The sequence below is a fragment of the Chiloscyllium punctatum genome, chromosome 14 (assembly GCF_047496795.1).
Source record: "Chiloscyllium punctatum isolate Juve2018m chromosome 14, sChiPun1.3, whole genome shotgun sequence".
Taxonomy (NCBI): Eukaryota; Metazoa; Chordata; class Chondrichthyes; order Orectolobiformes; family Hemiscylliidae; genus Chiloscyllium; species Chiloscyllium punctatum.
The window spans coordinates 26064436-26087388 of NC_092752.1; the positions used below are offsets into that span (position 1 = coordinate 26064436).

The window sequence follows — 22953 nt, forward strand, 5'->3', positions numbered from 1 at the left end:
CACACTTATAATTGTATATTTTCTGGGAAAGAGATATTGATGGCAATTATTTACAATTATCAAATAAAAGCAAAACACTGCAGATGCTGGAAATCTTAAGCACACACAGGGAATGCTAGAGAAACTCAACAGGTCTGGCAGCTTCTGTGAAACAAGAACAAAGAACTGGAGAAGAGTCTAAAGAAATCATACTAGATACAAAGCTTTAACTGTTTTTCTCGCTCCACAGATGCTGCCAGACCTGCTGAAGTTCTCCAGGATTCTCTATGTTTGATGAACAATTGTCATATTATTATAATGGTGCCCTATTAATTCACCCAAAGGATGTGGGCATCATTGGCTGGCCAGCATTTGTTGCCTCTCTCTATTTGCCTTTGAGAAGGTACTTATGAGCTGTCTTCTTGAACCTGTATTCCATATGTCCTAGGTAGACCCACAAAGCTGTTAGGGAGGGAATTCCAAGTTCTTGCCCTAGCAACAGTGAAGGAACAACAATATATTTCCAAGTTGGAATGTTGAGTGGACTGGAGGGGAACTTGCAGGTAGTGGTATTCCCAAGTATCTGCTACCCTTGATCTTCTGGATGGAAGTGGTTGTGTCTTTGGGAGGTCATAAAATCTTCAATGAATTTCTGCAGTGCATCCTGTAGATAATGTACACAGATGCTACTGAGCACCGGTGGTGGAGTGACTGTGGTTATGCTATCAATTAAACTTTGTCCTGGATGGTGTCAAGTTTCAAGCATTGTTGGAGTTGCACTCAAACAGGCAAGTTGAGAGTTTTCCATAACACTCCTGACTTGTGCCTTGCAGATGGTGGACAAGTGAGTTATTCACTGCAATATTCCTAGCCTCTAATTTCCTCTTATAGTTATTGATTTTATATGGTGAGTCCAGTTGAATTTCTCTTCATGGTAACCCCAGGATGTTGATAACTAGGTATTCAGTGATGGTAACATGTTACAAGAAGCAGGGGCTAGATTGTATTTTATTGGAGGTGCTCATTGCCTGGCATTTGTCTGGCACAAACATTACTTGTCATTTTTTCCGCCAAAGCTTGCATATTGTTCAGGTATGTTTGGATTTGAACATGGACATCTTCAGTGTCTGAGAAACTACATTGTGCAAACATTGGTGCGTAATCTCACTTCTGACCTTATGGTGGTGAGAATTCATTCATGAAGCAGCTGCAAAAGGGACACTTAGGACACTTCCCTGAGAAACTCCTGCGGAGACATTTCGGATCTGTGATGAACTGACCTCCAACAACCATTTTCTTATATACCGGATATAACTCCAATCAGTGGAGTGTTTTCCCCATTCCCATTGAATCCAATTTTGCTAGAGTTCCTTGATGCCACACTCGATTAAATGCAAGGTGTCAAGGACTGTGACTCCCACCTCACTAATAGAATTCAGCTGTATCCTCCATGTTTGAACCAAGGCCTTTAATGAGGTTAGGAACCAAGTAGCCTTGGGGGAGGGGGGGGGGGGGGGATCGGAACTGAGCACCAGTGAACAGGTTATTGTTGAGTACACGTTTCTAGATAGCACGGTTGAAGACAACTTCCATCACTTTATTAATAAGCTTAATAATCAAGAATAGACTAATGGGATAATAATTTTTGGATTGGATTTGTCCTGATTTTTGTGTACAGAACATACCTGGAAAGTTTTCCACATTGTTGGGTAAATGCCCATGTTGAAGCTGTACTGAAACAGCTTTGTTTACCATAATTAGAACTAGAACTAGAACTAGTTTTCTATACATCTTTAATAAACTTGTTCAAATATGACACATCTCCAGATCAGCTGGGACTTCTTTTTTATTCATTCGTGTGATGTAAGTAATCTGGCTAGATCAGTATTTATTGCCCAACCCAAATTGCCTGTAAAGCAGTTTAGAGTCAATCTCATTGCTGTGGGTATGAATTCACATGTGGGCCAGTCCAGTAAGGATGGTAGATGCTCTTCGCTCAGGGACATTAGTGAACCATGCAAATATTTACAACAATCAACAGTGGTTAGATGGTCACCATTAGACTAGCTTTTTATTGAATTCAAATTTCACCATCTGCCACAGTAGGATTCAAACTGATGTTCCCAGATCATGAGTCTGAAGTGGATTACTAGCCCAGTGACATTAGCACAATGCCACCATCTCCCCAAGCTCAGGTCTTGTGGTCCCACTATGCTACAAGACTCCCAATAGATTTAACTTTTCATTGTGAGTATAATGAGTAATTCATGTATGAATTTGGCAATCTCATGAAAATCACAGGCCGCTTAAGAACAAGATACAATTTTTGCAAAGCTAACAGTGAAGTAGTGAGGGTCTTGTGGTGCAGTGGTAGTGATTCCATCTCTGGGTCAGAAGACCGCAAGTCCCACCTTCCCCAGACATGTGACCTTAACATGCCTGAGCAGATTGATTAAAAACATCAACAACGAAGCAGTGCAATTGACCAGTGACTTGCAATTCACAAGAAAATTCTTGCTCCAGGTTAATGGCCTATTCGTCCTTAATTATAGGTTCAGATGCAATTCTCTTTTAAGGAGAATCCAACAGAAATATTACTGGAGCTATGCAATGGTATGGGTGAGAATGGAAACTCGTAAGATTATTTCCAATCAGTAAAAAAGATTGTAAAACCCTGGTTTGTGCCAGATGCAATCTGTGCTTGAAGTTTTGCACCAGTTTGATCAATTAGCATTCAATTCTCTGTAAAAACCTCTGCAATCTAATTGACATTTTAGGCTTTTTGTTTAATTGCCAAATATTAATCTCTTAAATAGAAGATTTGATTCACTTAAGTTTGATCATCAAATGTCAAAGACTGTAGCTGAAAGAAACATTTTAGAAGAATCAATAATTATTCTCTTCACCATGAAAGTTTCTAACAGTAAAGTAAGAGTAAAAACTCAAAACATGTAATGGCTTTAAACTAAAATGATCAAAGGTGAGAGAAAACCTGAAAGAATTTAGGAAGATAAATGTTATTCTTTCAGAATTTCAATGATGGTAATCCCAGCTGGAATTTTCAAAGAGTTGGCAACAGGTATGGCAGAGCTTTGAAGTTCAGTCACAGAGATCCAGTCAGATCCTAATGCCTCTGAAACAGCCTAAACTTTTCAATAGGCGGTTGTGTGTGGGCAGAAGTGGGTACTGCAGATGCTGGAGATTAGAATCAAAATTAGAGTGGTGCTGGAAAAGCACAGCAGGTCAGGCAGCATCCAAGGGAGCAGGAAAATTAATGTTTTGGGCAAAGGCCCTTCATCAGGAATGTTGTGTGTGGGAGCAGGCAGTGGGGAAGACACTCACTTCTACTTAATAGCCCCTTGATTTGCTGTCATCAACAGAATGATTTGAGAAGAAGTTTCCTAGTGAGCCCAATTTATTCTAGCCACATGAATGCACAGCTGCTGAGTTCACCAAATGGATCATATTACTTACGACACAAACTTTTAAATGTAATCTGTGTGACCATTATGAACACTATACCTACCTGTCTCAACCATGGTCACAAACAACTGTGTTCCACTTCTGGGGAACTTTGTAATCTTCTTTGCAAAGCAGCACAACCCGAACATAGCTGCTATCTGCCATTGTCGCTAATGCCTGGCAGGCAGCTCCCATCTACTGGAGGTACTTGGTACCTCTAACTGAATGCTCACATAGTCTCCTGCCCAATTAGTCTACTTGCATTTGAAAATCAATTTGCAAACATGCCTCAGTTCAGTTGCATATCTGGACCCGAAACTTATGTGGGTGTTAAGTTTCTGATTCCACATTACAAACTGTGCTCCTCAACATTAAAGTCCTTAGCAATTGTTCTAAATACTTCAACTTCTTGCAATACTTTACGCAGCACATCTTCATTATGTAATGCTAGTCATATAGCACAAATAATTTGTAACCCAGTCAATCCGGCATCATGCAAACTTAAACATAGTTATCCCAAGATCATCTAGTCTCGAATACAGCAACATCATCCAGAGTACAACTTCATCTAATCTTTAGCCATTAATCGTACACATTGTACAATCTTCACATAACCATTAAAACATCTTCATGTAGTCACTCCAAAATTATATATTCTTAATAGCCAGACCAATATTATATAATCCTTAACATAGTCCCACCAATAATTACAGAAATATAAGATATGATTACATAGACTGTATGTTGTATTCCTGACAAAGGAATGTAACCCACCCCCCATGTACTCTTCTTCTCTTGCATCCTTTTGAGAATCATTTTTTTCTAATGATGTTGTATTCCTTTTGATGTCCTAAAGGTAAGAGAGTAAATACCTACGATCTGAAATTGGTTCGTTCTTTACCAGAAGCTACAAACCAATGACAAATCTTTAGACCTCACTGTTATGGTAATAATTTCAGTTCTTCGAATACCAGTTTGTTGAAACAATGAACTTCAGCCAATGAAGGAAACAATATATCTCTATGGTTGGCAACACAAAGTTGCAAAGACATTAATAGTCATTTCAACAGCAAACTATACTTAACGCAAAGACTGCAGCATTAGACTAACATTATTACAGAGACATAAAAGGTGTTCACAGAACTTTTAATGAATAGCACTTTAAATCCATGATTGTAAACAATTGCATCATTATTCTGTACTGCTTGTTGAATTAACCCAAATGACTGCTGTGTAGCATTATATTTATTTCATGTTTCAAAGTTTTGCTGACTATTTTAAGCACGTATAAACTACTACAGTGTGGATAGAATAATGTATTACAGTTTTTATTGACAATAAACTGTTTCAACAATGTGAGAAAAATACAACATCCATTTGTTCATAATATCTTATCTTTAAAAAAGTCAAGTTTCCCCAAATTTTCAGCTTAATCTGATGTTTCTTTTAATCTAAAAAAGTTAAATTTGGTAGCTTAAAATAAGGGTTGGTTTAAATAGTTTATCTGACCAAAAACCAAAAGAAAAAGTGATCCTGTATATTATAAAAGAGCGGACTAACAGAAGAATCTCCATTCAAAGATGTGAAATGCTCTTGGGGTTCAAATGATGTGATTAACCTTGGGAACATAGTTCTATAGATTGCTGAATATCTAAGAGATCATATCAATATGTTATGGCTCTTAAATATACTCCTACTTCTCACTCATTGTATTTCAGACATACCAGGAAGTTCTAAAAACTTATATCATATTTACAGGAAGTGGGTTTGCTGGGGGTAACTTTATTCCTAAAAGGATTCTTCTCCTCGAGTGAAAGTGAAAAAAGACATCACAAGAGAAAGATCCATAGATTATATGCATGAGATAAAGGAAAATGATCTTTTCTGCTATCTACCAGTGGAATTGTTGGTTCCTTGTGGAACCTAGAACAATTACTCATGAGAAAGTACCCAAAAAAGTAGTTCAAAATGATTTGTCGTCTAGCAAAGAGAAAAATCTTTTGTGTTTAAATTTACTTTTAACTTTAAGTGTTATCATGGATCAGCTTTCTAAATTTCTCTTTTGGTGTGGCTTTAATCAGTTGTGGAAATGAAGGATGGGATTATTGATAAATAGAATTATTGATATTGAGAGTTGCTAAATTGTCCCCTTACCGAATACCATCACTTCATAAAAAAAGCAGTACACTTTTTTATTTAGAATTTCTGAAAGAGTACAGTAAACACATTTGCAAATAACACTGTGTATAAACTACAGAACGTTGTTGAACTGAGGAGCTCTGATAATTGTGGATCATCACTAAAAAGACCTAGGAGTGTGCGTGAAGGACACAGTCACAGTCTTGAAAACTTGTCGCTATTTGGGAACACTCGTCACAAAAAAAATAGAAAAAACAGTCACATCTAAAACAGTGATATTGCATTTGTAATGCACATCTGATTGGTTTCTGTACAGTTGGCTTCTTTTGGTGCCGATCTGTGGCGGTCAGTAATTAAAGAAAGAGTTAGGAGCTCAGTAAAAGTTTTTGAGTGCTGTAAACAGGCACACACTGGTCATGAAAGTGACCAGACCAGTCACATCCAAAGAGTCTCCAAATCGCATCATTCTCAGACCTGCTGAGAGCATTTGATTCCACTATTAGCACGATTGTCTCCAATAACATAGGAATCGACTACATTATGCACAACTCGATGGCCAGGATGACGGACTGGAAAGCTGTTTCTTTTTCTTTTAAGTCGTTGGCTTGTGCAAAATCATGCTGCAACAACAGAAGGGACTAGCAAATTCTCTTCCGTGCTGTGGAGGGAAACAGACAGATAGCAACAGGTTAGTGATAGAGCTGATAAATATCAATATTTCATTTCTGTCACTGCCAATATGTATATCACCCTTAATGATTTAATGTCTTACTGTTTCCCCTCAGTCACTGCAGCATTTCTAATCTGTGCTTTCACCTTCTCAGAGTCTCTTCATTTCAAACTTGCCTAAGCTTCAGCTAAGGTAACATTAGCAGTCAGTGCCTTTTCCTGCACAAATGTCCATATAACCATCACTGCTTTTCTTGTCAAGCTGCATGTGCCTGACTGAATCAACTTCAACGTGCTTATCTTCAAATTTCACAAGAATCTCCCTCACCCTGTCAACCATATTTCATCCCGTCATGACCAATGACAGCTGTGGAGTGCCTGTCGCCACAGCACCATTCAAGGCAAGTTTTTTGGAATTTCACTGGCTCCACAACATTAAAAGCCTCCAAAAAAAAACAGTTTCTAAAGTTTACCACACTCCAAATGTATCCTGATAGCGGCCTAAAGATGTTTACTTTCACATGAGGAGCTCTGTTTAAATATATGATCTAAAAATTATCATATAAATTATTTCTGTTATTTTCAAAGAACATAGGATTGAATGAAAAACGAGAAAAGACATATTAACTCTGTTCTTCTCTCTCCACTGATGCTGCCTGACTTACTGAGTTTCTCCAATCTTGTTTGTATTTATTGATTATTATTATCATTGTTTTCATTATTCCTCTACGCTACCTAGCATTTTCTCAATTGAAGAGGACCTGTTCCCTGGCCTTTTCTCAGATCTCCCTTGAGCTCAAAAGCAGTGTGAGTTAAGATGTCCTGCAAGTGTCCTTCACTGAAAGAAGGTGTCTCTTAAAAACTCTGGCCTCGATTAGGGAATTCAAATCTTGGCAGAAATGAAATTTTGGAAATTATGCTGTGACTTATGAATATATAACAAGTGGCACTGTGTTAGTAGATTGCTTTGTTATCCTTTATCAGTCTACCAATTCCAGTAAAATACAAAGAATACATTACAGAAAGGCATGACATTAGCTCATAACAATCAGAGCAAACAAAAAACATTCTGTGATATGCTTGGTGAATCTGAAAAAAGAATTTACTACAACACAACCACCAGCTTAATTTAAGTGCATTTTAACAAGTCCTTATTTTTCTTTTAGTATCAAGTTACAAGGTACTCTTTACTAATATGGATAATTTCAAAACTAATTTAATTTTCCATGTTGAAATTAGGTTGAATTGATCTGAATAGCATTCTTCCATTTCTATCAATTCCATTACAGCTTGTTCTTTTAAATCAACATAAATATTTTAAGCTTGTTAGGATTTAATTTTGTTCAATATTGGGGCAAGAAAATGTTCTTTAAAGTATGTAACTAAGTGTCATATATCATGATCTCATTACGTTCAGATTTCTTTAGAGTAGCAGGGTTATTATAAACTACAAAAATGCCAGCATATATATTGAAAGGAGAATTTGAAGCATGCTGAATATTTGAATACACTACATTGAATACACTGAGACATAAATGTGAAAATTTACACAAACATTTGCAGTTTGTGCCAGGTTTTCTGACTGAACAGAATTCCAATGCATCAAAATGCTCTTGTTCACTCGCATAAAATGTCAAGATGTAAAACAATCTTCATTCATTCCATTGTATCTAATCATTTCCCATACACTTCTACAATATAAATTTCAAATGAATGAAAACATTTTTCATTTTTCTCACCAATTTTTCTTTTCTAGTTTTTATCATTTTTCCCTGAAGGGAAAGGAGAGTTACAAGTATCACCAAGATGCAGTAAATAATGTAAAATAGAGCACACTGGATGTTAGGGATTGGTTGTGATTTTAATAGTGTAAGATTGGTGGTGATGTGTTATTAGCCCATTTTATCTTTCTCCCAATTAGTATTTCCAGTGGTATGGAGGTGCCACTGTTGGACTGGGGTGGACAAGGTCAGGAGTCACACAACATCAGGTTATAGACAGCTGGTTTATTTGAAATTATAAACTTTCAGAGCGTTACTCCTTTGTCAGATGAAGGAACAGGACTCCGAAAGCTTATGATTTCAAATAAACCTATTCAACTATAACCTGGGCATCATGTGACTTTTGATATTTCTATTGACATCAGTGGGAAGAAAAATTAGGAGATGGAAAATGAACTATCATCTTGCCAACCCTGGTGTTACAATGTTGCACAGAACTAAAACTGGCCTAGTTTTCTTAAGGAATGTGCATCATTTTTATTTCATTTTAAGAATGGAAAATTCAAGAGGTTTCTTTACAGGTGTGCACTCTAACCAGCCTGAATGTCTGATATTTCCCAGAGGCAGGTTAAGGAAATTTTTCTTTCATAAGCCCTCTCTGCAGAACATCCTTCAATGCTATGCCTAAGCGATCACTATGAATGTTCGGAACTCAGTGGTGACTGTCAAAGGTCACTCAACCATGAAGGATTTCCTTTGCTAAATGGGATCCTTCCCTTAAGGCGATTTGACAGTAGCAATCAGATAATGATTGTAAGTGAGACCACCAATTTATCTTCCTAATCTGGGCTTCTAGAATAGACTGTAGTATTGCTCGGCTGAGATGAGCTACTTCAATATAGAATCAAGATCAAACATTAACCGTTACAGTACTCCTATTAAATATTGCCAGACTATTGCCAGTACTAATTTTAACCTGGAGTTCTCAAAATATTTCACAGGTATAGTTACTTTTGTGTAAAGTATAACGTTTGTTAATATTTACTGCTTTGCTCTCAAATGATTTTTTTTTAGAGTGACTGATTAATTAGGCTTTCTGTTTGGATTTGCTGATTAGTTATATTCATTGGCAATTTAGTGAAACCCTAGTTTTAGTAATATAACTTCTTGACAAAATATATTTCCGTGCTTATTCTGTTCAATTATAAATGCTAGCTGGTAAATGAATTGTTAACTTATGTGGTTACAATTTAATAGTTACAATTTAAGACAACTGTTAGCCCTCTCTGAATTATGACGTGAGCAAACCTAATGGGGACCTATTAATTTAGAAAGCAAAATTATAAAAATGGGTGCATTAGAGATTTGGCTTTATTTATTAGAGATTTGGCTTTATTTATGATATAATCAGGACCATAAGTGCCTGAACCATAAACTCTCAATTTGTAGATGATGAAATTTGGATTCAATGTAAAAATCTGGAATTAAAAGCTCATCTGAGAGAAATCATATAACCATGGTTGACAGATAAAAACATTCTTCACCAATGTCCTTTAGGGCAGAAAATATGCAATCCTTACTTGATCTAGCTACATGTGAGGAGAAAGTGAGGACTGCAGATGCCGGAGATCAGCGTCGAAGAGTGTGGTGCTGGAAAAGCACAGTCAGTCAAGCAGCATCCAAGGAGCAGGAGAGTCCACATTTCAAGCATAAGCCCTTCATCAGGAACCCTTCAGTTTGGGGGCAGGCCATTCAGCCCATCAAGTCCACAGCGAACCCTCGAAGAGCACCCCACTCTGACCCACAATATCCTTGCATTTCCCCTGGCCAATCCAACTAACCTGCACATCTTTGGACTGTGGGAGAAAGCTGGAACACCCAGAGATAACCCACACAGACACAAGGAAAATGTGCAAACTCCATGCAGACAGTCACTCGAGGATGGCAATCAATCCCAGGTCCCTGGCGCTGTGAAGCAGCATTGCTAACCACTGAGCCATCATGCTTCCTAAATTGTGAGATTTATAACTTGGAGTAACTGCATGCTAAATCAGGGAAAGGCAGATTATGGATTTATACATCAATTCTCTCTAGATAAAGGTCCAAATCACATTTAGCAGTTGCAGGAAATACCAGCGTGGAAATAACTGTTTTATGTACAGAACAGTGCATTACATTAGTGTACCTAAACAAAAACAATAATTCCAAAGGGATTCTTCCTTAATGGAATGTGTTTTTGAAACCTCTCGGTGTTTGATAAAAAGGTATAATTTCTATCCTGATATGATTATGTGCAAGTGAAGCTATGAAATCTTTCAACATGGTTACTTAATTGCACTGTGTTTTGGTACACAAGTGGAAAAAGATTGCCTGATTTTTTTTTAACACAGAGGAAGCATTTTTCAAATGTGAATGATAGAGCAAACAAAGTTTGAAATCAATCATGCTGAGTGCAATCAATCTATTTTTATTGCAGAGTGCACCATCTTAATTCAGTTTGGCAGGGTGAGAGAGAAACAGGAAATAGATGCCAGACACTGGAGAAGAGAATGGGAAGAGCACATAATGAAGAAGAGATCATAGCTGATAAAAGTAAACAAGGAAGGAGAAATATTGTAACACTGAGAACAAGACTGGGAACAAAGGATTCTAAATATCATGCAACATTCAGACAAGAATATATCCACCAGTTCAGAAAGGTACATTTCAGTGAATGCATTTAGAATGATAGAAAACACACAACAGAGGACATAATTCACTCCATCTCTCCCAATGCTACATACACAAGGCTTCTCTACTGCTGTTCTGAAGAAAAGGTCACTCTACCCAAAACGTTGTCACAGAAACTGCCAGACCTGCTGAGGTCTTCCGGCAATTTCTGATTTTGTTTCTGATTTCCAACATCTGCAGTTCCTTTCTTTTTGTTTCTCTAATACTACTTTTTCCCACTATTTCTGTATTCCTTTTACAAGTTTCCTTTCACTTTCAACTAATTCTCCTTTTAGGAATGTGTTCAGAGTGACATACATAAATGAATTTAATTTCATTCTTCCAGAATGCTAACACTACACTTTGCTCAACATTTAGTTGGTATCATCCTAACAACCCTCTGGTGTAAAGAAATACTTCCTGACATCTGTCCTAAACCTGTCCTCACAACCTTGAATTAATGTCCTCTTGTCCTGTTATCACAGTTTATCGAAAGATATTGTTTCATGTTTACAGTCTCTACTCCATTAGGTGTCTTAAATAGCTTTACAAGGTAACTGTGGATGTCTCTTTTTCAAAATTACCTTGGTTACTCTGAATATTTCTCACAGCTTTGTTAGACCAGATTTTGAATATTAAATGCTGTTCAGCTCACCATATCATAAAAAAAAGGATAATGAGGTACTGAAAAAAGGGCAAAAAGAAGACTTAAAAGTTAATATCAAAAATGTATGGGCATACATATCAGGAAAGAATCAACATATTGGGTTTCTACTCTCCTGATAAAAGAATAAGGGGTGACTTAGATTATGATTGAGTGTACATAAAGAGCATGCTGCCTCTTTTGGAGAAAGTGATTACTGGAGATGACCAATATAAGACAACTAACACAGAATTCAAAAGCAACTTCTTGCTTAAAACATTTGAGGACATAGAAGTCACTACCGCAAGGAGTGATTGAAGTACGTTATATAGATGCATTTAACAGGAAGCTGGTGAAGCATCTGAGTAAGAAGGAAATAGATTGATGGTTACAATGAAAGATTGAAGTGTGAAAAGATGGGAGGAGGCCTGAGTGGAATAACCACCTGCATTAACTGGTTGAGCTAAATAGTCTGTTTCAGTGTTATATATCCTATGGGAAGTCATCCATCTAATACCAAAAGATTAGCTTTTTCCTTCTGCACAATATCGTTCGCGTCTCACTGGTTATCTTACATTGCACCAACAAGAACTGTAATATTTCACTGCAGATGCAGCCTTGACAGTGGAATATAGCCCCTACAAGAATCTTCTTGATTTGGTAATAGACTCCTTTATTCTGCTTTCTTTGCTTATTGTTACATCAGTTTGGACTTGGTGAGAAACAAATTAAATATTGCACCAAGATTGATTTTATTTCTTTGCAGGCAAGCTTTCCTCACCTGGTGAACTGCATAATTCTCCTAATACATAGCATTTGACTCTATAGAACATCATTTGCCACTAATCAGCCAGATGCACATCTGAGATCATTTTAAATGTCAGCACATTGTGTGGGGCGTCCTGCTTGCTGGCTACACATGCTTGGAAATCAGTCACACATTGCACATAATTTCCCAAAAAATAATAACTGCAAACATACTGATTTGAAAATTGTAGGCTTTACATCGTGAGCTCATGTTTCTTCAATATATGCTATGAGGGGCAATTCCGACTTGTAGAACTTTTTAAAAATCTTTTTAAGATCTTAACTGTCCACTCTGAGTGCCCGAATTCTTTTCATTTGATGTTATCTTCAAGTTTTACTGTCTTGAATAGTCAGTGCTTACATAGATTGTTTCTGTATTACAGAAATGGAAGTAATCCCAACACAGATCCCATGGTATCCACTTCAATACTGATCTCCTACAACTCTGCTTTCTCTGCCTCGACCAGTTACTGATCTGTATCTATATCTTGTTCCAGATAATTGTTAATCCAGTCTCTCATGTAGTATTTCATCACAAAAGCCATTAGGAAACAGAAGTGCAGTTTGTCATATGTATTTCATCATCATTGCTGGATATGTTGGCCTCCTGAAAGTTTCTGGAAGATTGGTTAGGAACACAACTCCCTTGGGAGCCATATTGGCTAGTATTTATTAGGCAATTTTCATACAAGCACACTTACATTTGTTCCTAATTATTGATTTCATTTGTGTTTTTATACTGATTATAGATTGCAGGCTAATGGATGCTCAGTTGCTAAGCATGAATGTTGTCATCTTCTTAAAATGTTGGAATAGAATTGTCTGCTTTCAGTCTGTTAACCTTGCCCTTACATTCCACTTGCTCAGTATTACCTTCAACACGAATCTGAAATGTAGTCCATTCATCCAAGAGAGTATATTGTGCTTTCAACTCAATGCAAGTCCCTTAACATTTGTCAATAGTGTTAAATGCACAATATCAGTTCAGACAATTCTTACAGACAGTTCCTGATTTTCATTGTCATCATCTAAAGTAAAAAATATTCCCTTTCAGTCTCTTTGGGATTTTTGCTTCAGATCAAGTCCTAAAGCATGACATACAATGTGTGCTTAATATCCCAACCCAATGTGTGCTTAATATATCCAGAAACAAAATATTTCTTTCTTTCCTATTTGTTTTTGTATGTGTACAACACTGGCAAAGCCAGGATGGGTTGTTCATCCCAAATTGTATGCTTATCATATTATAATCATTCTCATAAACAGTTCCATTAGGTTTTAACTTACTTGTTAATTTTCCTCTGGTTGCTACAGGAATTAAAAGAATGGTTCCAGGTCTCTTTTGCCCTTTCAGTAACTTATAATTCTGATTCTCATATCATTATGCATGTACTTGGTGCAAGCATCAACAATTTTTTGTAATTCTTTCTATTCTTTCCTTAATCGCTCTTTTAATTATGTAGATCATATGCTTTAGTTTGTATTTTTAATTATGTCTCCACTGTATTCAAACATTTTAACATTTTATATGCAAACCTGAACGAAAAGAGTGGAGATGCAGCCAATGTTTACAGATCATGGCTAGAATCCAGCTTATATTCATAATGCAAAGTGTTTTAAGGATTGTTATCAATGTGCATCTTAAGATTGCATTGGCCAGAAGATGCAGTTAGTTTGGACTTCAAGCTAATAAACTAGGCCTCCAAAATCTAGTGGACAATGGCTACAAGCCAAAAATAATTCAAGTGGATTTTTAAAAAGTGATATAATGGTTCTCTAGGTTAGGCTTTTAAACAGGTGAGCTCAGGGCAAATGAGTTTGCTGCATTGAATATTTGTTTTACGTGGAATTACTTTAACATTATGCAACATAAAAAGATTGGTCAGCACAAGTTTGTCTTGCTGCTTTTCTCCTTCCCACTGCCTTGGGAAAACAGCTAACAGAATCAAAGACCCCTTCCACCCAAGTTTTACTCTCGTCCATCGGGCAGCAGATACAAACATTTGAAAACGCGTACTTGCAGATTTAAGAACAACATTTTCCCTGCTGTTATCAGACTTATGAACGGACTTCTCATATATTAGAGCTATCTTTCTCTATACCCTCTCTGTAGTTGTAACACCATATTCTGCATTCTGTTCTATTACTCTGATGTTCTTATGTAAAGTATGACTTGTCTGGATAGCATGGAAAACAATACTTTTCACCCAGTACATGTCACAATAATAAATCGAATAAAAAAAATTCCACCTGTTTGCTCTGTTCCCATATTCCTTTATCCTTTTTACTTCCAAATTCACTAACCTGATCTTGATAGGTCTCTGTTTTAGTCATTAATTTTGGTTATACATTTTACATACTCACAGCCCTCTGTGTAAATGATTTCTCCTCCTCTCGGTCCTAACCCCTTACGTTTTATCTTGTGCTGGAGTCACCTCATTCTCATTCCCCCGTCACTGTAAAAAATCTGTTTCCATACACTCTGTCCCAATACAAAGTAGTAGCAGTTAATGATAACTGGAAGAAGGTCTTACTGGAGATTAGAATTTTTTGGACTTCCACGGACATATATCCTTCCATTAATACAATTAATTAATAACAAGGAGAATAGTATGCAGTTTTAACTTTGTGGGAAATTAATGGTAACAAAATCGATTTAGATAGCACCTTTAAAGTTGTAAAATGCTCCAAAGAATTGCACAAGAGTTATGAGTTATGGATGGGCATATGAATAGGAAGGGTTTAGAGAGATATGGGCCAAGTGTTGGTAAATGAGAGTAGATTAGGTTAAATATCTGATCGGCATGGACAAGTTGGACCAATGGGTCTGTTTACGTGCTGTACATCTCTACGACTCTATGACTAAGAGTTATCACAAACAGCATCTCACACATCATTCAAAGGAATTCAACAGATCAGCTCAGAAATAACAGGTATGTTTTAATTACAACGATAATGAAGACACCCGCATCCAAACAATGTGATGTTATTGTTGATCAGTATTAATTCAGTCATAGAGTCATAGAGATGTACAGCATGGAAACACACCCTTCGGTCCAACCTGTCCATGCTGACCAGATATCCCAACCCAATCTAGTCCCACCTGCCAGCACCTGGCCCATATCCCTCCAAACCCTTCCTATTCATTTACTCATCCAAATGCCTCTTAAATGTTGCAATTGTACCAGCCTCCACCACATCCTCTGGCAGCTCATTCCCATACACGTACCATCCTCTGCATGAAAAAGTTGCCCCTTACCTCTCTTTTATATCTTTCCCCTCTCACCCTAAACCTATACCCTCTAGTCCTGGACTCCCCGACCCCAGGGAAAAGACTTTGTCAATTTATCCTATCCATGCCCCTCATAATTTTGTAAACCTCTATAAGGTCACCCCTCAGCCTTCCAGATGTATATGCCAAATTCCATATAAGTCCTTGCTAAGACTACACTGTTGAATGAGTTAATAGCTCTGAAAGGGTTAATGTTGGAGATGGCACTAAGATCCATCTAATCTGATCATAAGGATTTGCATGGGCAAAGGAAGAATGGTTTATGTCCTCAAAGAGGACAGACTTGCTATCCTAGGTCTCCTCACAGTCTTAGTAACCATGTCACAGTTCCAATGCCACCTGGATTTGATTGCTATCATGTAATATATTACAACTTGTTAAAGGCAATAGCCTCTGCTTGTTAAGCATCATTCCTGGTTTCCCACTGCCACAGTGTAACAGTGACTTCTTAGAGCTGAAAATGTGTTGCTGGAAAAACGTAGCAGGTCAGGCAGCATCCAATCAGCAGGAGAGTCGACGTTTTGGGCATGAGCCCTTCTTCAGGAATTAAGCGATAATACAGCAAAATACTCCAAACAAAAGCTGGTAGAGCAGATACGATACACTGTATGTTGTTTTGGATGTATCATCAAGGAAACAATGATACCTTGGAAAGTTCAATAAACAACAAGGCAGATTGTTAAATTTGTTTCGGACAGAGAAAAGAACATTGAGGAAATAATGTAATTCAGTCTAAATTTATACAAAATAAAAGTTGTGTAGACTTGAGCAAGTTATATGCAGTAAATTGTGGTCACACCAGAAAACGTGCTCAATATTAGCAAGCTTCAAATGAAATGAGATTTTAAGATTAGTTTTCAGCATCAACACCAGACATTTGGAATAAATACCTGGAAAAAACAGTTATGGCTGCATTGAATAACTCTTCAAAAGAGTAAGACAGACATCTGGCTAACAAATTGAATTGGAAATTATCAGCATATGTATAGGCATAGATGATTCACAATGTTGTAGAACATAATGGTCCCTTTGTTATTAATGACTCATTTGAAAAGGAAGAGGTCAGAATTGAATAGTACAAATTGTAAGAATGGATTTATATATTAAATTTGATTTGATTTACCATCTAGAGCTAAGAGAAATTACAAGTTTTGGTTGCCATCCCCAGGGGAATACGGACAGTATTTTCAACTCTTGGTCCCAGCCAAAACAGCTTGACCTGTGGTGGGTTGGGAATTCTTTGAGAGCTGCAACAAATTTGGCCATGACTGGTTAGCTGAGCCACATTATTAATATACTGCATCAGGTTACCTCAGCAATTAGCAAGGTTGGGTGGGATAATGCATTGAATTTGCCAAAGAAAGGAATTCTCATGGATGGGGTACAGTGGCTGAGCAGAACAGAAGTATTTGACATGATGGAAGCCACTAGAATTGATAGTACATCTGCAAAGTTGCCTGTGACCTCCAATTCCCTCATTCTTACTTGGAGATCCAACTGCTGGAGGTGATCACTTCTAAGGCGGTGAGGAAATGGTCATCTTTCTAATTAAACAGGAATGCATGGAAGAGGCCAAGGAGGTCAGCAACAGGAGGGTCTGTCATGAAGTCAATTCCTGCAAAGTATCCAAGGCCTCAGGAAGGTGGGGAAAATGAGTAGCATAACAATTTCAAATGCCAAACCCGCCCTGAAGATATTGCTAGTATTGTCTTACATAACATTCTGCAATAAAACACACTTGCAGCTGCATTTTTGTGTCCACGCAACTCATAATCATCAAGACAACCAACACTCAATGTTATCCTATTGCCCTCTCACACCCATGCTGCACAGTCACCTTCCACAACTATTCCTCCTCACCACACAAGCTATTTCTACCCTGCATAGCTGCCTTTTTTGCCTCCTTGCTGGAGTAGAACGCACACAATTTTGTTAAGAGATAAAGATCTGAAGAGGCTGTGTGGGTGGAGAATGGTGTTGGTTTGATTTTTTCGAGTGATAGCTATCTTGACAGCCACTGACAATGTATAACCACATGGTCACTGGGAACTTGCCTTGTTCTAGAAGTCAGCAGTGACCTGCCATGGCAGCACAAGATTTCTGAAGTCCTGGCATTCTAATATGTCAATAGAACTGATCATTTGCATGTGGAGTAGAACGCACACAATTTTGTTAAGAGATAAAGATCTGAAGAGGCTGTGTGGGTGGAGAATGGTGTTGGTTTGATTTTTTCGAGTGATAGCTATCTTGACAGCCACTGACAATGTATAACCACATGGTCACTGGGAACTTGCCTTGTTCTAGAAGTCAGCAGTGACCTGCCATGGCAGCACAAGATTTCTGAAGTCCTGGCATTCTAATATGTCAATAGAACTGATCATTTGCATGTGGACACTTCATTTGTAGTTTTCACTCCTCACAGCCACAGCTCAGCAACCATCCGCCAGCCCCATTCACCTCTCCATTCTCCCCACAAACTCTGTGGAGCAGTATATGGCTGAGAATGCAACCAGTGTTGCTGCTAGAATTGCTTAGGCTGTTGAAGGTACTGTTAGTGTTGTTAGTTATTGAGTATAAGATTTGGGAAGTCATATTGCGGTTGTATAGGACATCGGTTAGGCCCCTTTTTGAATACTGCATTCAATTCTGACCTGCATGCTATAGGGAAGATGTTGTGAAATTTTAAAGGGTTCAGAAAAGATTGACCATGATGTTGCCAGGGTTGGAGGGTTTGAGCAATAGGGAGAGGTTGAATAGGCTGGAGCTATGTTCACTGGAGTGTCAGAGGCTGAAGGGTAACCTTCTAGAGGTTTTAAAAATCAAGACGGGCATGGATAGGATAAATACACAATGTCATTTCCCTGGAGTGGGGAGTCCAAAACTAGATGGCATTGGCTTGAGGAGAGAGGGGAAAGATTTAAAAGCAAGCTGGGGGCAACATTTTCACACAGAAAGTGATGCAAGCATGGAATGAGTTGCTAGAGGAAGTAGTGAAGACTGGTACAGTTACAACATTTAAAAGGTATCCAGATGGGTATATGAATAGGAAAAGCTTAGAGAGATATGGGCCAAATGCTGGCAAATTTGATTAGATTAGGATATCTGGTCGGCATGAATGAGTTGGATCGAAGGGTCTGTTTCTGTGCTGGACAGCTCTATGAATCTATGACTCTGTGTCGGATTTGCATAGCGATAAAGATTGTTCCCAACCATGGTGAAGGCAGCTAAGAAGTACAGCTGAAGATGAGCATAGTCCCAGGCAGATGAGCTGACTTCCAGGAATTTAGAAACAACTTGTCAAGCAGCATGAGTACAATCTGATAAGAAATGCTGTGACAACTATTCACACACCTTCCCATGGCTAGGACTCTTTGTTTTCATTGTTAGAAAACTTCCAAGACCGTAATGACCTCCTCAAGAGACAGACATGTGCTGGAACAAACAGGGTACCCTTCGTTATTCAGTATTTCCCAGGAGCTGAAAAACTATGCCATGTTCTTCGTGACCTGCAACACATTGTCAATGAGGATGAGCACCTCATCAAGACCTTTCCCACACCTCCACTACTTTCCTTTAAACAACCGCCAAACCTCAAACAGATCATTGTTCATAGCAAGCTGCCCGGCTTTCAGGACAACTCCACACAAACCTGAGATGGTAGGCACTGCAAGACGTGTCAGAGTGTGGACAGAGATACCACCACTACGCATGGGGACACCTCCCACCTTGTATATGGCAGGTACTCATGTGACTCAGACAACGTTGTCTATCTTATACGTTGCAGGCAAAGATGCCCTGAGGCATGGTACATTGGGGAAATCGAGCAAAGGCTACGACAACAGATGAATGGGCACCGCACAACAATCAACAGACAGGAGTGTTCCCTCCCAGTTGGGGAACACTTCAGTGGTCCAGGACATTCGACCTTGGACCTTCGAGTGACCATCCTCCAAGGTGGACTTCAGGATAGGCAGCAGCGAAAAGTGGCCGAGCAGAGGCTGATAGCTAAGTTCGGTACCCATAGGGAGGGCCTCAACCGGGACCTTGGGTTCATGTCACACTACAGGTGATCACCATTGCATTATATACACACACAGACACTCCGAGACATACACGCACTCTTACACATACACACAGGCACTCCTTTACACACATACACACGGACACACATATACACAGACACACACACAGACACTCACACACACCCTTACAGACATACACACTCCCACACTCACACATGCACCCCCTCACAGACTTAAGACACTCTGCACTCACTACACACACACATACACTTTCTCACACTCACAACCCCCAACCCAGACCGATACACACACACACACAGACAAAGACCCACATGCACACATATATCTTGTAGGGTGAATTTGTACTTTCAGGGTTACATTGTACTTTGCTCAAAAACTGCATGCATTCATGTAAAACTCCGTTATCTCACTTTTTAGATTAGAATCAATCTAAACATCATGGCATAGACAGAGAACACAGGGGGCCAACACCTTCAACATATTGTCTAGCTATCACCATTGTTAACAGCTAACCTGAGAATGCAACTTTTTTAAAAAAGGTTTTGTGATTTACACATGGAAGAAGTGAAACTATCATGGTATTCAAACAGATGAAAGACTTAACAGACAATCAATTTTTCAATGTATAATTTCAGTTACATCACACTGTAAATTTTTGCTATAAATTCTGTGTTAGGATTGAGCCCTCCACTACCACCTGATGAAGGAGCGATGCTTCGAAAGCTAGTGTGCTTCCAATTAAATCTGTTGGACTATAACCTGGTGTTGTGTGATTTTTAACTTTGTACACCCCAGTCCAACACCAGCATCTCCAAATTCAAGACCATCAGCTTTCTTGAAGTAGTAATCCCCACTATTCATTTGGTGGCTTGCTGACCTTCGCAAGTTGCTGACAATTCAAGAAAGTGACGTATTGTTTGTTTAATACCAGAATGATCACTTAAAACTGTAGCTAATAAATATTTGTAAGTTCTAATACCTTTCCAGGCAGCTCCAAAGGAGGTTCCCACTTACCTGGAAATACACCCAGGTACCTTCCAGAAGGAGGTAGAAGGATATCTGATCCAATATAACATTTGTAGGGGTTTATCACCTTGCATATGCCCAAACTCACCCTACCTGCTCATAAAAATTCCCAAAGAAGTGCACTGCTTGTATTTCATTGATCTTCGGAGTGAACAGGATTAAGCATTGAATGCTTATTCCACACTTTTCTTACACATTGTGGAGGTACTTTGATTATGGATGGGATAGTGAAGTGGGTGATAATGATTCAATTGTCTATTATACGTAGTTCCCAATTTTTGTTTCCACTGAAGTCTGAATTTTCCCTTTCTGTCCACACCAGCACTGATTACAGTCCAAAGGAATACAGGGTCACAACGTTTAAGAAGGAGTTTGGAAATGGAATTCATGACTCATTTAACTGTTACTTCACCTCTGATGGCAGACTTTAAAAATTACCTTTCAGTTGATTTATCTTTTCTTTGAAGGAGGTTAACTTCAAATTAGCTGCCAACCTGGGTAATCGTGAGGAAAAAGATCAGTCAGTTGGGAGAAGGAGCAAGTCAAACAATCAGGGCAGATAGGAACAAAGCAGTGAACAAGGTAGGACTGAAAACTGCATTTGTCTCAATGCAAGAGGCTTATCAGAGAAGGAAGATAAGCTCAGGACATGGTTAGGATCATGGGGCTAGGATTTCATAGCAATTACAGAGATGTGACTCAGGAATGGACAGGACTGGCAGCTTAATTTTCTGGGATACAAATGCTGTCGGAATGACAGAAAGGGGGGCAAGTCAGGCGGGGGAATGGCATTTTTGGTAAGGAATAACACTATGGCTGTACTTAGGGAGGATATTTCTGGGAAAACATCCAGGGGAGTTATTTGGTTAAAACTGAGAAATACGCAAGGGATGATCACCTTATTGGGATTGTACCATTGACCTCCCAATGCTCAGTGGAAAGTTGAGAAACAAATTTGTAAGGAGATCTCAGTTACCTGTAAAAATAATAAGGTGGTTATGGTAGGGGATTTTAACTTTCCAAACTTAGACTGGGATTGTCGTACTGTTAAGGGTTTAAATGGAGAGGAATTTGTTAGTTGTGTATAAGAAAATTTTCTAATTCAATATGTGGATGTACCTACTAGAGAAGGTCCAAAATTTAACCTACTCTTGGGAAATAAGGCAGGGCGGGTGACTGAGGTGTCAGTGGGGGAGCACTTTGGGCCAGTAACCATAATTTAATTAGATTTAAAATAGTGATGGAAAAGAATAGACTGGATCTACAAGTTAATGTTCTAAATTGCAGGAAGGCCAATTTTGACGGTATTAGGCAAGAACTTTCAAATGTTGATTGGGGTGGATGTTCACAGGTAAAGGGATGGCTAGAAAAAGGGAAACCTTCAGAAATTAGATAACAAGAGTTCAAAGATAGTATATTCCTGTTAGGGTGAAACACAAGTCTAGCAGGTGTAGGGGATACTAAATGACTAAAGAAATTGGGGCTTTGGTCAAGAAAAAGAAGGAAGCATACATCAGGTATAGACAGCAGAGATCGAGTGAACCCTTTGGAGAGTATAAAGACAGTAGTAGTATACTTAAGGGGGAAGTCAGGAGGGCAAAAAGGGGACATGAGATAGCTTTGGCAAATAAGGTTAATGAGAATCCAATGGGATTTTATAAATACATTAAGGACAAAAGAATAACGAGGGAGAGAATAGGGCCCCTCAAAGATCAGCAAGGCAGCCTATATGTGGAACCACAGGTGATGGGGGAGATACTAAACGAGTATGTTGCATCACTGTTTACTGTGGAGAAAGGTATGGAAGGTAAAGAATTTGGGGAAATAGATGATGGCATCTTGAAAAATGTCCACATTACAGAGGAGGAGGTGCCGGACATCTTAAAACACATAAAAATGGATAAATCCCCTTGACCTGATCAGGTGTACTCTAGAACTCTGTGTGAAGCTAGGGAAGCGATTGCTGGGTCCCTTGCTGAGATATTTGCATCATCGATAGTCACAGGTGAGGTGCCGCAAGACCTGAATTTGGGTAATGTGGTGCTACTATTTAAGAAACGTGGGAAGGAAAAACCAGCGAACTATAGCTGGTCAGACTGACATCAGTGATGGGCAGGTTGTTGGAGGAAATTGTGAGGGACATGATTTACATGCCTTTGGAAAGGCAAGAACTGATTAGGGATAGTCAGTATGACTTTGTGTGTGGGAAATCATGGCTCCCTAACTTGATTGAGCTTTTTGAAGAAGTAACAAAGAAGATTGATGACGGCAGAGTGGTGAACATGATCTATAGGGACTTGAGTAAGGCGTTCGACAAGGTTCCTCATGCTAGACTGGTTAGCCAGGTTCAAATAGAATACAGGGAGAACTAGCCAGATGGTTACAGAACTGTCTCAAAGATAGAAGACAGGGGGTGGTGGCGGAGTGCTGCCTTTCATAAAGGAGGCCTACGAGCAGTGGTTT

At 38.7% G+C, this 22953-nt stretch overlaps 1 protein-coding gene across 1 annotated transcript in view; it reads right to left on the reverse strand.

The window, feature by feature from the left end:
• Positions 1–4571: 4571 nt before the first annotated feature.
• pcdh10a (protocadherin 10a) overlaps positions 4572–22953 on the reverse strand; it is a 56062-nt gene continuing 37680 nt past the window's right edge. The window contains exon 5 of the mRNA XM_072584076.1: positions 4572–6238. Within this exon, the coding sequence (XP_072440177.1) occupies positions 6219–6238 (20 nt within the window). The 3' untranslated portion in view covers positions 4572–6218. The remainder of the gene's footprint in view (positions 6239–22953) is intronic.